The sequence below is a fragment of the Procambarus clarkii genome, chromosome 74, assembly GCF_040958095.1.
Source record: "Procambarus clarkii isolate CNS0578487 chromosome 74, FALCON_Pclarkii_2.0, whole genome shotgun sequence".
NCBI classification, from domain to species: Eukaryota; Metazoa; Arthropoda; class Malacostraca; order Decapoda; family Cambaridae; genus Procambarus; species Procambarus clarkii.
Genome location: NC_091223.1, coordinates 6,024,455 through 6,041,095, shown reverse-complemented (window position 1 = coordinate 6,041,095; position 16,641 = coordinate 6,024,455). Strand labels below are relative to the sequence as shown.

At 43.1% G+C, this 16,641-nt stretch overlaps 1 protein-coding gene across 2 annotated transcripts in view; it reads right to left on the bottom strand.

The window, feature by feature from the left end:
* Positions 1 to 16,156, bottom strand: part of LOC123767436 (uncharacterized) — a 39,516-nt gene extending 23,360 nt beyond the window's left edge. The window contains exons 1-2 of one of the 2 annotated variants that reach the window (XM_045757125.2): positions 16,063 to 16,156; positions 13,306 to 13,368 (exon numbers count right to left, since the gene is read on the bottom strand). In XM_045757125.2, coding sequence (XP_045613081.1) covers positions 13,306 to 13,368; positions 16,063 to 16,092 — 93 coding nt within the window. In that variant the 5' untranslated portion in view covers positions 16,093 to 16,156. The remainder of the gene's footprint in view (positions 1 to 13,305; positions 13,369 to 16,062) is intronic. The other variant, XM_045757126.2, reaches the window with a different exon arrangement.
* Positions 16,157 to 16,641: the final 485 nt, after the last annotated feature.

The window sequence follows — 16,641 nt, the reverse complement described above, 5'->3', positions numbered from 1 at the left end:
CCAGAGGGCCAAGAATGAATACCTCAGTGTATGAAGAGAAGCACAGAGACAGTATAAAGATGACATAGCAAATAAAGTCAATACCGACGCAAAACTGCTCCACAATCACATCAGAAGGAAATCAATAGTGAAAGAACAAATGATGAAAATGAAAGCGGTCATTCAGAGAACAATAGAGGTGTGTGAAGAAATCAACAAGAGATTCCAGGAGGTTTTAACAATAGAACGAGGTGAGGTCCCCGAACTAAGAGATACGGTAACAAACCAGGCAGCTTTGGAAGGGTTCGAAATTGCCAGAGATGAAGTTAGGAGGTACCTGTTGGATCTGGACATGAGAAAGGATGTTGGACTTGACAGAATCTCTTCATCGATCCAAAAGAGTTTGCAGAAGCACTTTGCTTGTCTCTGTCCTAATATACGAAAAAAGTGACAGACAAGAGGGACTGAACTTTTGACAGACAAGAGTGTCCCTAACTTGTATATCATGCAAAGCGATGGAGAAGATCGTGACGAAAAAATAGCATATCTGGAGAGAAGGGACTTAGAGACTACCCACCAACATGGGTTCAGAATGGCAGATCTTGTCTCACAGGTCTAATAGGATTTTACGATCAGGTGACAAAGATTAACCAAGAAAGAGAAAGGTGGGAAGGCTGTGCTTTCTTGGACTATGAGAATGCCTTTGACATAGTGCCCCATATGCTGGTGCATAAGTTGGAGAAACAGGCAAGAATAACTGGTAGGGTTCTCCAGGGAATATGGGAGAACCTTATCTATAGGAAACAGAGAGTTACTGTGAGGGGTGAGGTCTGAGGATAGCATGATGTCACTAGCCGAGTACCACAGGGTTCTGTTCTCGGATCTTTTCTGTTTTTGATATACCTAAATGATCTTTCAGAGGTTTTAGAATCATTCCTGTCTTTGTTTGCTGATGATGCTAAAATTATGAAAAGTAAGAAGGAAGACAGTAGACAGAAAGACACCATGAAGCTTCAAAATAAACTTGACAAACTGACGGAATAGTCCATCAAATGGCTATAGGAGTTTAATTCGAGAAAATACAAAGTAATGAAGATAGGTGTAGGGAGCAAGAGACCTGAAACAAGACCTGACCTGACCTGACCTGACCTGACCTGACCTGATATTTCATTAGGGACATGATATCATTCAAGAATCTGGGAGAAAGGAAGGCCTAGGAGTTGTTATCATGCCAAACCTATCCCAGGAAGGTGAACTGAATTACAGGCCAGTTGCCCTAACTTGCATACCATGCAAGCTGATGGAGAAGAGTGTGCGACAAAAGCTTGTGGATCATCTGGAGCGAAAGAACTTTGTAACACAGCATCAACATGGGTTCAGGAATGGCAAGTCCTACCTCACAGGATTAATTGACTTCTACGACCAGGCAACGAAAATCAGGTAAGGAAGAGAGAGGTGGGCAGACTGCATTTTTTGGATTGCCAGTAAGCCTTTGACACAGTACCAAACAAAAGGCAAGTAAAAAAGCTGGAGATGCAGGCAGGAGTGAAAGGGAAAGTACTCCATTGGATAAGGGAATACCTGCGCAACAGAAGACAGCGAGTCTCTGTGAAGGGTGAAGCCTCAGATTGGCGAGACGTCCCGCAGGGTTCAGTCTTTGGACCTGTACTGCTTCTGACATATATAAATGATCTCCTAGAGGGTACAGAATCCCTCCTCTCATTGTTTGATGATGATGCAGAAATTATGAGAAGGATTAAAACAGAAGAAGATAGTAGGAGGCTACAAGATGACAGCTGAATGAATGGTCCAACAAATGGCAACTACAGTTCAACCCAAGTAAATGCAAGGTCATGAAACGTGGCGGCGGAAACAGGAGGCCAGACACAGGATACCGAATGGGAAATGAAGTACTTCATAAAACGGACTGAGCGAAAGATCTAGTAGTTGATATCACACCAAACCTGTCTCCTGAAGCCCACATAAAAATAATTACATGTGCGGCTTACGCAAGGCTGACTAACTTCAGAACAGCCTTCAGGAACCTGTGTAAGGAATCATTCAGAACCTTGTACACAGCATATATAAGACCAATCATGGAGCATGCAGCCCCATCATGGAGCCCGTACCTTGTCAAGCACAAGACGAAGCTGAAAAAAGTTCAGAGGTATGCCACTAGGCTAGTCCCAGAACTAAGAGGCAGGAGTTACGAGGAAAGGCTGCGTGCGATGCACCTCACTAGACTGAAGAGTAGGGGGAGACATGATCACTATCTACAAAATTCTCTTAGGAATTGACAGGGTATATAAGGATAAACTTTTAAACACGGGTGGTACGCGAACAAAGGGACAAAGGTGGAGACTGAGTACCCAAATAAGCCATAAGGACGTTAGAAAGAATTTTTTCAGTGTCTGAGTAGTTAAGAAGTGGAATGCATTAGGCAGTGATATGGTGGAGGCTGATTCCATACACAGTTTCAAGAGAAGATATGATATAGCCCAATAGGCTCAGGAATCTGTGCATCAGTTGATTGACGGTTGAGAGGCGGGACCAAAGAGCCAAAGCTCAACCAACGCAAACACAACTAGGTGAGTACACTATCACTCGCAGGAACAAAATTGTCAGGCATTATAACAAATGCAGTGTTTCTGCCGGATTACTGTATAGTAAGGAAGGAAGGGAAGAGAGAATAGGTGGAGTGGCCCTGCTGATTAGGAATGATTGGAGTTTCGAAGAGATGGATATCCTAGGTTGTGAATGATTCAGAGACAACATAACATGAACTGTGACAAAGGGAGGACAAAAAATAATATTAGCAGTAATTTATAACCCCTATTTAAATGATATAAGACCCAGACAGGAGTTTGATAGGAACAATATGGCAACCATTAATAGAATAGAGAGAAAGCAGCTTCAGTTGCCTGCAGGAATGGATTCAGACTTTTAATCATGGGGGACATCAACCATGGAAAGATAGACTGGGTGAAAAGAGAACCACATGAAGGTGCAGATACATGGAGAGCTAAACCACTGGATGCAGCAACAAGGAACTTTCTGAGCCAACATGTCAAGTGACCCACAAGTGACCCAATGAGGAAAACATCGAACCAGCTAGACTCGACCTGATATTCGACCAGACATAAGGGAAGTCAAATTAGTAGCCCTCATGGAAATGGATGATCACATCATTCTGATATTTAATTATCTGGTGGAAGTAGGGATAACCTATCCAAGGAAGGGATCAAAAAGGGCAAGAAAGGCTTACCGAAAAATTAACAATGAGAAGATAATGAATTTCTTAATAGAAATTCTATACGAACAGAACTCAGAGAAAAGACTGAACAAGATATGATGGATTACGTCACCCAGAAATGCCAGGAAGCTGCATACAGGTTTATCCTGGCCCAAAAGGAGAACAATTACAAGCAACACAAGAATCCATGGTTCAATCAGGCATGTAAAGAAGCAAAGCAATTAGGAAAAAGAACGTAAAGAAACTTCAGAAATAAGAGAACATCAGAGGGCAGGGAGAGATACCAGAAGGTCAGGAATGAGTATCTCAGAATGAGGAGAGAAGCAGAAAAATAGTATGAAAATAACATCGCAAGTAAAGCCAAAACCCAACCAAAATTATTAATGAGCCACATCAGGAGGAAAAAGCAGTACAGGAACAAGTGATGAAACTGAGAAAAGGGGAGAATAGATACACAAAGAATGATAAGGAGGTGTGGGAAGAACTCATGAAGAACTTCAGTGTCTTAAGAGATACCAGGAGGTCCTCACAATAAGTCAAGGATAAGTCCCTGTACTGCAAGAGAAGGCGCTAAACCAAGCAACATTGGGGGATATGTGACCTCACCAGTGATGCGGTCAAAAGGAATATTTTGGAGGTGAATGTGACAAAGGCTGTTGGGCCTTTCACATTCTCAACATGGATACAAAATGAGGGGTTCAGAACCATTATGTGTGGGGGGTATAATTGGTCACTGGAAACATGAGACTGGAAACCTATTAAATTAGATTACCAGAAAGCTCGTAGTGCACTAGTGCAGGTGTAATGCAAATATACAAAAAGTGTGACAGGCAAAAGGCATTGAACTACAAGCCAGACTCCCTAACTTGTATGCGATGCAAAGTGATGAAGAATATCGCGAGGAAAAAGCTTCTAGAACATCTGGAGAGAAGGCGCTTTGTTATACACCACCAGCATGAGTTCAGGGATAGTTAATCGTGCCTCACAGGCTTAATAAAATTCTATGACCAGATGATAAAAATTAGACAAGACAGCGAAGGGTGGGCAGACTGCATTTTCTTAGACTGTCAGAAAACCTTTGTCACAGTACCTCATAAGAGGGTGTTACAAAAGTTGGACAAACAAGCAGGAGTAAAAGATAAGGTGTTCCAGTGGATAAGGAGTATCTTAGGGATTTACTGTTAGTTACTCCTCTAAGATGCTACAAGGTATTTACACATGATACAAAATATCAACAAGAAAATTAACAACAGTTAAAATGTTGTTTTGTTTAATTTAAGAGTGAGGGAGAGAGAGAGAGAGAGAGAGAGAGAGAGAGAGAGAGAGAGAGAGAGAGAGAGAGAGAGAGAGAGAGAGAGAGAGAGAGAGAGAGAGAGAGAGAGAGAGAGTGGGGGAAAGAGGGAGAGAGAGAGTGAGAGAGAGAGAGAGAGAGAGAGAGAGAGAGAGAGAGAGAGAGAGAGAGAGAGAGAGAGAGAGAGAGAGTGGGGGAAAGAGGGAGAGAGAGAGTGAGAGAGAGAGAGAGAGAGAGAGAGAGAGAGAGAGAGAGAGAGAGAGAGAGAGAGAGAGAGAGAGAGAGAGAGAGAGAGAGAGAGAGAGAGTGGGGGAAAGAGGGAGAGAGAGAGTGAGAGAGAGAGAGAGAGAGAGAGAGAGAGAGAGAGAGAGAGAGAGAGAGAGAGAGAGAGAGAGAGAGAGAGAGAGAGAGAGAGAGAGAGAGAGAGAGAGAGAGAGTGAGAGAGAGAGAGAGTGAGAGAGAGAGAGAGTGAGAGAGTAACACAGGGTTCTGTACATGGACAAATTCTGTTTCTGATATTTATAAACGATCTCCCAGAGGACATTGCTACTGACTCATTCCACTCAATGTTTGCTGACGATGCACAAATTATGAGAAAAATCAGGACAGAGGAAGACAGACAGACTACAAGATGATCGGGACAAATTGGAGGAATAGACTAGAAAATGACTACTCATGTTTAACTCAACTAAGTGTAATGTAATGAAACTAGGTTAATTTTGCAGGAGGCTAAACACAATATACCATCTGAGAGGTCAAATACTTCAAGAGTCCAGTAGAGAGAAAGCTCTAGGATTTGATACCACGCCGGACATATCTCTGGAAGCCCACATTAAACGGATATCATCAGCGGCGTATGCTAGATTGGCCAACGTAAGAACTGCCAATAGAAACTTATATAAGGAATCGTTCAGGACCTTGTATACCACATAAATCAGACCAATCCTGAAGTATGCAGCTTCAGCCTGGAGGCCATACTTAGTTAAGTACATGACAAAGTTAGAGGAAATTTAGATGTAAGCCACTAGACTAGTGCCAGAGCTGAGAGGTATGAGTTATGAGGAAAAGCAACGGGAATTTAATCTCCCGTCCCTGAAAGACAGAAGATATAGGTTAGACATGACCACCACCGACAAGATTCTCAGAGGAATATACAGGGTGAACAAAGACAAACTATTTAGCATGGGTGGAGCTTGTACAAGGGGACACAGGTGGAAGTTTAGAATTAAAATGAGCCACAGAGATATTAAAAATATTTTTTTTCAGTGTCTCAGCAGTTAGCAAATGAAAAGCTCTATATAACGTCATGACGGTGTTGCAGGCTCTGATGTTCAGACCGTTCCCACCAGACTTGGTCAAGACTATAGATAAGCCTTCTAGACCGTCTCTCTACTTTGTCCAACAGTCTGACGAAAGATGGGGGGCAGGCAATCCAGGAAAGGGGTGCATACTCTAGATGTGATCGAACTTGTGCTTCATATAAAGTTTTGCATCCCTTGCTGTCAAGAAGATATGAGATGCGCCATAGTGCTGTAAGTTTCCTGGCTGCCTTCTTAGCTAGGTATAGCACATGGCTTTTCATTGTCATTGAAGAGTCAAACGTCATTCCCAAGATGTCAATTTCTTCTGTGAACTCTAGGGATTTGCCGCCCATTTGTAGTTCCGTCCGATTCGCCATGTGCAGTCTAGTTACCATCATCGTTTGAGTCTTCTCAGCCGCAAATGTGACCTGCCATCTCCTACCCCAGGTAAAATTGTTGAAAGTTCGTGATTAATGATTCTTGCAGCAGTTAGCATTTCCTCCTTTCTGTATGTAAAGGTTAGAGTACAGTCATCAGCATAGGCTTGAGCTTCAGGAATGAGATGAAGTAGATCGTTGAAATAAACATTCCACAGCAGAGGACCAAGCACACTACCCTGTGGAACGCTGGCACCAATTGAGTGGCTATCGGATTCTGCTCCATTGAGGACTACCCTTAGGGTTCGTTCTTGAAGGTAGTCTTTTAATAACACTAAGATGGAGCCTACAATGCCTAAAGCTAAAAGCTTCACTGCTAATCCAGAGTGCCAGACCCGATCAAAGGCTCCTGTTATATCTAGAGCAACAACAGAGCTGATCTTGGACTCATCCACGCCGGCCCAAAGGTAAAAAATGCAATGCAATGAGAAACCCATGGTTTAATCAGAGATGTAAGCTAGCTAAAAAAGAAAGTAAATGAGCATGGAGAAACTATAGAAACAACAGGACACCTGAGAACAGAGAAGGAAACCAGAGAGCCAGAAATGAATACGTTAAGGTAAGAAGAGAGGCAGAAGGGCAATATGAAAACGACATAGCAAGCAAGGCTAAGACCCAACCCAAATAGCTATATAGCCACATCTAGAGAAAGACAACAGTAAAGGAACAGGTAATGAAACTGAGGATACAGGCAGACAGATTCACTACAAACGACAAAGAAGAGTGCGAGGAACTCGATAGGAAATTCCAGGAAGTCTTCACATTGGAGCAAGAAGTTCCAGAGCTAAGGGAAGGAATAGTTAACCAAGTACCATTAGAGGAATTTGAGATTACCAGTGGGGATGTAATTAAGGAAGCTTTTGCTAGAGTTGGATATGACAAAGGCTATAGGCCCGAATGGAATATCGCCATGGATACTAGAGGAAGTAGCAGAAGCACTGTGCCTGTCACTCTCCACGGTGTATAACAAATCACTGGTAACAGGTGAACTACCAAAAATTTGGAAGACGGAGAACGTTGTCCCGATATACAAGAAGGCGGATAGACAGGAAGCACTGAACTACAGGCCATTATCCCTAATTACCTTGCATACCATGCAGGTTAGTGGAGAAAATTGTGCGAAGAAGGCAAGTGGAACATCTGGAGCAAAGGAACTTTGTGACAACACCAACATGGTTGCAGGGATGGCATATCATGCCTCACAGGATTAATTGAATTCTACGATCAGGCAACAAGCATCAGATAAGTCATGCCTCACAGGATTAATTGAAGTCTACGATCAAGCGAAACGTATCAGACATGAAAGAGAGGGATGGGCAGACTGCATATTTTTAAATTGCCAGAGAGCCTTTGACACAGTTCCACACCAGAGACTAGTGCGAAAGCTAGAGATGCAGGCAGGAGTGAAAGGGAAGGTACTCCATTGGATAAGAGAGCACCTAGGTAACAGAAGACAGCGAGTCATTGTGAGGGGCGAGGCCTCAGATTAGTGAGACGTCACCAGTGGTATCCCACAGGGTTCATTTCTTGAACCCATACTGTTTCTTATATATGTAAATGATCTTCAAGATGGTATATAATCATTTTTCTCATGGTTTGCTGATGATGCAAAAATTATGAGGAGGATTAAGACTGAGAAAGATAATATGAAGCTACAAGATGACATAGACAGACTGAATGAATGGTTCACCAAATGGCTATTAATGTTCAACCCGAGTAAATGTAAGGTAATGAAACAAGGCAGTGGAAACAGGAGGCCAGACACAGGATACCGAATGGGGAAGGAAGTCCTTCATGTAACGGACAGAGAGAAAAATCTGCGTGTTGATATCACACCAAACCTGTCTCCTGAAGCCCACATCAAAAGATTAACATCTGTAGCGAATGCGAGGCTGGCTAACATCAGAACTGCCTTCAGGAACCTGTGTAAGGAATCATTCAGAACCTTATATACCACATATGTAAGACCAATCCTGGAGAATGCGGCCCCAGCATGGAGCCCGTACCTTGTCAAGCACAAGGCGAAACTTGAAAAAGTTCAGACGTATGCCACTAGGCTAGTCCCAGAACTAAGAGGCATGAGTTACAAGGAAAGGCTGCGGGTAATGCACCTCGCAACACTGGAAAATAGAAGAGTAAGGGGAGACATGATCACAACCTACAAAATTCTCAGAGGAATTGACAGGGTAGATAAAGATAAACAGTTTAGCACGGGTGGTACGCGTACAAGGAGACACAGGTGGAAACAGAGTATCCAAATGAGCCACAGGGACGTCAGAAAGAACTTTTTCAGTGACAGAGTAGTTAACAGATGGAATGCATTAGGCAGTAATGTGGTGGAGGCTGATTCCATACACAGTTTCAAATGTAGATATGATAGAGCCCAGTAAGCTCAGGAATCTGTACACCAGTTGATTGACAGTTGAGAAGCGGGACCAAAGAGCCAGAGTTCAACCCCCGTAACCATAACTAGGTTAATACAACTAGGTGAGTATACACACAAACACACACACACACAAACAGGAGGTCCAGGAGGTCTTCACCTTAGAGCAAGGAGAAATTCCAGAGGTAAGTGAGGGAATAGCTAACCAGGAACCACTGGAAGAGTTTGAGATTACCAGCGGGGAAGTAAGGAAGTGTTTACTAGAGTTGGATGTGACGAAGGCTATAGGCCCAGATGGAATCTCCCCTTGGGTTCTAAAGGAAGGAGCAAGAGAACTGTGCCTACCACTCTCCATAGTGTATAACAAATCACTGGCAACAGGGGAACTGCCAGATATTTGGAAAGCAGCTAACGTAGTCCCGATATACAAGAAAGGGGATAGACAGGAGGCACTGAACTACAGGCCAGTGTCCCTAACCTGCATACCATGCAAGCTGATGGAGAAGATTGTGCGAAAAAAACTAGTGGAGCATCTGGAGCGAAGGAACTTTGTAACACAGCATCAACATGGGTTCAGGGATGGCAGGTCCTGCCTCACAGGGTTACTTGAATTCTACGACCAGGCAACAAAAATAAGGCAAGAAAGAGAAGGGTGGGCAGCCTGCATATTTTTGGATTGTCAGAAAGCCTTTGATACAGTGCCACACAAGAGGCTAGTGTGAAAGTTGGAGATGCAGGCTGGAGTGAAAGGGAAGGTACTCCGGTGGATAGAGGAGTACCTAAGCAACAGGAGACAACGAGTCTGTGTGAGGGGTGAGGTCTCAGATTGGCGAGACGTCACAAGTGGAGTCCCGCAGGGGTCAGTCCTTGGACCTATACTGTTTCTGGTAAATGTAAATGATCTCCCAGAGGGTATAGATTCGTTCCTCTCAATGTTTGCCAACGATGCAAAAATTACGAGGAGGATTGAAACAGAGGATGATAGTAGGAGGCTACAAGATGACCTGGATAGACTGAGTGAATGGTCCAACAAATGGCTGCTGAAGTTCAACCCGAGTAAATGCAAAGTAATGAAACTAGGCAGTGGAAACAGGAGGCCAGGCACAGGATACAGAATAGGAGATGAAGTACTTAATGAAACTGTTTGCAGTCTCCGTGGTGTAGTGGTAAGACACTCGCCTGGCGTTCCGCGAGCGCTATGTCATGGGTTCGTATCCTGGCCGGGGAGGATTTACTGGGCGCAATTCCTTAACTGTAGCCTCTGTTTAACGCAACAGTAAAATGTGTACTTGGATGAAAAAACGATTCTTCGCGGCAGGGGATCGTATTCCAGGGACCATAGGATTAAGGACCTGCCCGAAACGCTACGCGTACTAGTGGCTGTACAAGAATGTAACAACTCTGGTATATATCTCAAAAAAAAAAAAAAAAACAGACAGAGAGAAAGATCTAGGAGTTGATATCACACCAAACCTGTCTCCTGAAGCCCACATAAAGAGAATAACGTCTGCGGCATATGCGAGGCTGGCTAACATCAGAACGGCGTTCAGGAACCTGTGTAAGGAATCATTCAGAATCTTGTACACCACATATGTAAGACCAATCCTGGAGTATGCGGCCCCAGCATGGAGCCCGTACCTTGTCAAGCACAAGACGAAGCTGGAAAAAGTCCCAAGGTATGCTACTAGACTAGTCCCAGAACTAAGAGGCATGAGTTATGAGGAAAGGCTGCGGGAAATGCACCTTACGACACTGGAAGAAAGAAGAGTAAGGGGGGTCATGATCACAACCTACAAAATCCTCAGGGGAATCGACCGGGTAAACAATGATGAACTATTCAACACTGGTGGGACGCGAACAAGGGGACACAGGTGGAAGCTGAGTACCCATATGAGCCACAGAGACGTTAGAAAGAACTTTTTCAGTGTCAGAGTAGTTAGTAAATGGAATGCACTAGGAAGTGATGTGGTGGAGGCTGACTCCATACACAGTTTCAAATGTAGATATGATAGAGCCCAGTAGGCTCAGGAATCTGTACACCAGTTGATTGACGGTTGAGAGGCGGGACCAAAGAGCCAAAGCTCAACTCCTGCAAGCACAATTAGGGGAGTACAATTGGGTGAGTACACACACACACACACACACGCACGCACAAGTGGGGCCTCGTAGCCTCGTGGATAGCGCGCAGGACTCGTAATTCTGTGGCGCGGGTTCGATTCCCGCACGAGGCAGAAACAAATGGGCAAAGTTTCTTTCACCCTAAGTGCCCCTGTTACCTAGCAGTAAATAGGTACCTGGGAGTTAGTCAGCTGTCACGGGCTGCTTCCTGGGGTGTGTGTGTGTGTGGTGTGAAAAAAAAAAAAAAAAAAAAAAAAAAAAAAAGTTAGTAAACAGTTGATTGACAGTTGAGAGGCGGGCCGAAAGAGCAAAGCTCAACCCCCGCAAAAACACAACTAGTAAACACACACACACACACACACACACACACACACACACACACACACACACACACACACACACACACACACACACACACACACACACACACACACACACACACACACACACACATACACATACACATACACACACACACACACTCTATGGCCCAAATGAGCCACAGAGATATTAGAAAGAACTTTTTTAGTGTCAGAGTTGTTGACAAATGGAATGTATTAGGAAGTGATGTGGTGGAGGCTGACTCCATACACAGTTTCAAGTGAAGATATGATGGAGCCCAGTAGGCTCAGGAACCTGTACACCTGTTGATTGACGGTTGAGAGGCGGGACCAAAGAGCCAGAGCTCAACCCCCGCAATCACCACAGGTGAGTACAACTAGGTGAGTACACACACACACACACACACCACACACAAACACACACACACACACACACACACACACACACACACACACACACACACACACACACACACACACACACACACACACACACACATACACACACACACACACACACACACACAACCACCACCACTACCACCACCAGTGGAGTCCCACAGGGATCTGTACTCGGATCTATCCTGTATCTGATATAGGTAAATGATCTCCCAGAGGGAACAGACTCATTCCTCTCAATGTTTGCTGACGACGCCAAAATTATGAGAAGGATTAAGGCAGAGGAGGACTGCTTGAGGCTTCAAGAAGACCTAGACAAACTGAAGAAATGGTCGAACAAGCTGTTGTTTGAGTTTAACCCAAGCAAATGTAATGAAATGAAGATAGGTGTAGGGAGCAGGAGACCAGATACAAGGTATAATTTGGGAGATGAAATACTGCAAGAGTCAGAGAGAGAGAGAGAAAGAACTGAGGGTTGATATCACGCCAGACCTGTCCCCTGAAGCTCATATCAAGAGGATAACATCAGCGGCATATGCCAGGTTAGCTAACATGAGAACCTCCTATAGAAACTTGTGTAAGGAATCTTTCAGAAAGTTATATACCACATATGTCAGCCCAATCCTGGAGTATGAGGCTCCAGCATGGCGTCCATATCTAGTCAACCATAAGACTAACCTGGAAAAGGTTCAAAGGTTTGCCACCAGACTAGTACCCGAACTGAGGGGTATGAGCTAAGAGGAGAGACTACCGGAATTAAACCTTACATCACTGGGAGACAGTAGAGTTAGAGGGGACATGATCACAACATACAAGATTCTCAGAGGAATTGATAGGGTAGATAAAGACAGATTATTTAACACAGGGGGGCACATGCACTAAGGGACACAGGTGGAAATTGAGTGCCCAAATGAGCCATAGAGATGTTAGAAAGAATTTTTTCATTGTCAGAGTAGTAGACAAATGGAATGCATTAGGAACTGATGTAGTGGATGCTGACTCCATACACAGCTTCAAGTGTAGATATGATAGAGTCCAGAAGTCTCAGGAACCTCTACATTAGTTGATTGACATTTTTTTTTTTTTAATTTTTAAGAAACATTTTTTTTTTTAAGAAACAGCACCATCTGTTGCACGTAAGAGCAACACATGCTATACTACTTATGTAACATTTCCATTTCAATGTTTCAGATTGCATTGACAAACTGAATTTTCCAGGATTTCGATTTATTTTCATTTTGATTTAATTATTTTGAGTGACATTGTGTTGGAATTGAGCTGTGATGTTTACCATACCGTTCATTTTGTGAGATCTTGATTTTGTGAGAAAAATGTAGTATATTTTTTATTTTTTCATTGTTTTCCATTTCGTTTTTTAACTGTTTTTCTTATATTTCATTGATGGGAACATCAGATCATTTGATGTTTCCAATTTTCTGATGGAAACATCAGATCATTTCGAAATGCATCGGACGAGGGAGTGGGGAATGGTGGGGAAGACGAGGGGACGGAAGTGGGGTTTGTTGGGGAGGACGAGAGGACAAGGGAGGGGGGTAATGGTGGGGAGGACGAAGGGATGGGAGAGTTGGGGATGGGGGGACGAGGGGACAGGAGAATAGGTAATGATGGGGAGGACAAGGTGACAGGGGAGTGGGGGAATGTGGGGCGGACAAAATGATGAGGAGTGAGGAATGATTGGGAGGACAAGGGGATGATTGAGGGGGGGGGATGGTGGGGAGGACTGGGAGACAGGGAAAGGTCGTTGTGGCTCAGAAAATGTAAATGAGAGACGTAGACACTCACCAACTCATGGCAGTTGCGTGAGGGAGGACTGACGAGGAGCTGAGCCCAGCAGCACGTCCCAACCTGCAGTCAAGGGGAAAATAGTTCACACTAATAAGAACTAATAACAGTAATTCATAACAGTAAAATAATATGTTTAATTGATATAATAATATAAATTACAGAAGTATTAACGTAAAATAGTGGCCGGAAACATTGATCACAGACTCAAAATTTGTAAGTATACTTTAGTCATAAACATTCTCCTGCATTAAATATATTTTTTGTGTATATTCGCTGCATATATATTGTATATATTCAAATATCATAAAGGAATTTGTTTGGTGCTGAAGTTAAAACCTTCCAGCCTCTGTAGCATTATTAAGGCCTCCCACAGTTGCTTACTGACCAACCTGCAAAAATACATTGGTTATGAACAATGACAACCCATCTTCTAGCATAGATAGTACTTTTCTGTAACTGTGTGCACCATAGTACAATTATTGACGTACTGAGCAATTCGATAGTACTATTCACTTTATATAGTCCGATAAAAATTAAGCAAAAAACAAACTTTAAATTTCCTATGCATAGTATAGTACACATATGAACTATATTAAATCTCAGATAGTGTGTATTAGGCCGTGGAAGGTAAGGTTTGGTTAGTTTAATTTGTCTTTGCAACATAAGTAGAAAATCGTTTTCCGGTTTGTATTTCATAGTACCGATTTCTATTTTCTAATTCCGTTGTAAGTCGGTATATGTATCTTATCCTTCCTATAATTACTATCAAAACAGGAGGATGGGCTGGCAATGAACATTGTCCAGGACTTAATGTTTGTACACCGAGAGGCTGGACACACCGAGAAGTTCATCCCGTAAGAAGTCTGGTCTTGGGCTTAATGCCTATCATAATATGGAAGTTTATTAAGGCAGCAACAACATCTTGCTGACTAACAAGCAAGAATACTCTAGTCCTGAACAGTCTACGACTTGTGTAAAAATTGGGAGTATACACCAAGAAGCGGGTTACACCTCTCACTGTTTACATGCCCGGGGGTGGACAGGGGGGGAGGGGTATTACCGTGATGTCTCATTCCCTGATGTACACCGGACTCTTATATACCGTCAATTATCTTCTTAACTGCCAGTAGTACAATAGTACACATGTGTCTAAGACCACTCAAAGACTGCACGAAACTTAACATCTTCTTACAAGCTACTAAACAATGTAATAAAAATTACATTGTTCAGTATCTTCTTGATGTTATCTTGAGATGATTTCGGGGTTTTAGTGTCCCCGCGGCCCGGTCCTCGACCAGGCCTCCACCCCCAGGAAGCAGCCCGTGACAGCTGACTAACTCCCAGGTACCTATTTACTGCTAGGTAACAGGAGCATCAGGGTGAAAGAAACTCTGCCCATCGTTTCTCGCCGGTGCCCGGGATCGAACCCGGGACCACAGGATCACGCATCCAGTGTTCTGTCCGCTCAGCCACCGGCTCATAGTAGTAATAGTACAATAGCTATAGTAGTACAATAGTACAAATTAAAATCTTTATTTTGAAGCTAAACCCCAAAACAAAAAATAAACATTGTTCTGACCCAGGCTGGTGCACGTTTGTATCAACTTTGAATCAAATCTCTCAATGATCTTTGTGCAAAATGAGATTCGTGTTCAAATCCGCTATATAAAACAAATGCATTATTGGTAGTGGTTCAAATCACAGTTTGGTGACATTTTATACATATGTTCTTCTAGAACATTCTATTCCGAACACATTGGCAAAGAAATGAAATCTGTACATCGAAAATTAAGATCAGGACAGTGAAAAGAGTATACACTTTTCAGTGTTTCCGCTCGATCGCCCGCAAACACCGAGAGCACATAGCGCTAACTTTTTTCCTTGTACGCCGGCCGCATGAAAGTGTAAAGTAATTTCGTGATTAAGTGCAATTTTTAGGCAATCTTATTCCAGACTTGAGGGTTGCACTTAATTATGTTTTCCTAATTACACACAAGCCTCAAGGCATTCTTATTCCAAAAATTTTAACTTTTACATGTAGTGTTAATGAATGTAAACGAATTATTCTGTCTGAGGACGTCAAAACTAATCGTAGCGAAGCACTTATAATTGAATTTTTAAATTTCACATGCTCGACATGTGTAGCTATGTTAAGTGTTCGGCATGTGTAGCTATGTTAAGTGTTCGACATGTGTAGCTATGTTAAGTGTTCGGCATATGGAGCTATGATAAGTGTTCGGCATGTGTAGCTATGTTAAGTGTTCGGTATGTGTAGCTATGCTAAGTGTTCGGTATGTGTAGCTATGCTAAGTGTTCGGTATGTGTAGCTATGCTAAGTGTTCGGTATGTGTAGCTATGCTAAGTGTTCGGTATGTGTAGCTATGCTAAGTGTTCGGTATGTGTAGCTATGCTAAGTGTTCGGTATGTGTAGCTATGCTAAGTGTTCGGTATGTGTAGCTATGCTAAGTGTTCGGTATGTGTAGCTATGCTAAGTGTTCGGTATGTGTAGCTATGCTAAGTGTTCAGTGTGTGTAGCTATGGTAGGAATATATTTAATTTAATACGAAGTTTCCCACATCTTTCCTGCAAAGTAAACTTTCATTGTGAAGCAGATCATTTTAAAGTTAATGTACAACAATTTACAGCTAGAAGCGTAACGAAAAAGTTACGTAAATGATTGTTTTAAGAGTTCACATCAAACTTTAACTTCAGTTTTAGACGATGACATTAATGAGAAGTTAGACTAATACTCACAGTCAGGAGGAGTAGGAGAAGCTTGGCCATGCTGGCGGGTGTGTGCTGGTGTAGTGTGAGTGGTGAGGCTCACAGCCCTTATATACCTCACGCTCCCTCAACAAGAAGCCCATCCCACCATATTACACATCTCATTTTTTCTCCCAGGACGACTATGTGGACATTACACACACGACTACATGTTGTTCCAGGATGGACGTCTCACAGCGTTCCCCACCTTACACACTCTACCTTACTGGACACATTGAGGCTCATCATGGTACAGTGGGAAGTGAGTGCTCCTGGTGAGTGTTATAAACCAGGCTGTGATATATACATCAGGCTGCGAGCAGCCGCCACCAATAGCCTGGTTCACTAGTCCAGCAACCAGGATGTCTGGTTAGAGACCGGGCCGCAGGGACGTGGATCCCCGAAATCAGCGCAAGGTAAGGAATGGCGAATACAGAAACATAAGATCAATATTCTCATTGTCATAACAATTTATCATGACATCGTTGCCTCGTGCATGACACAGCTGCCTGGTGCATGATAGGGTTGTTTCGACCATGATAAGGTTTTCTTGAACATGATAGGGTTGTC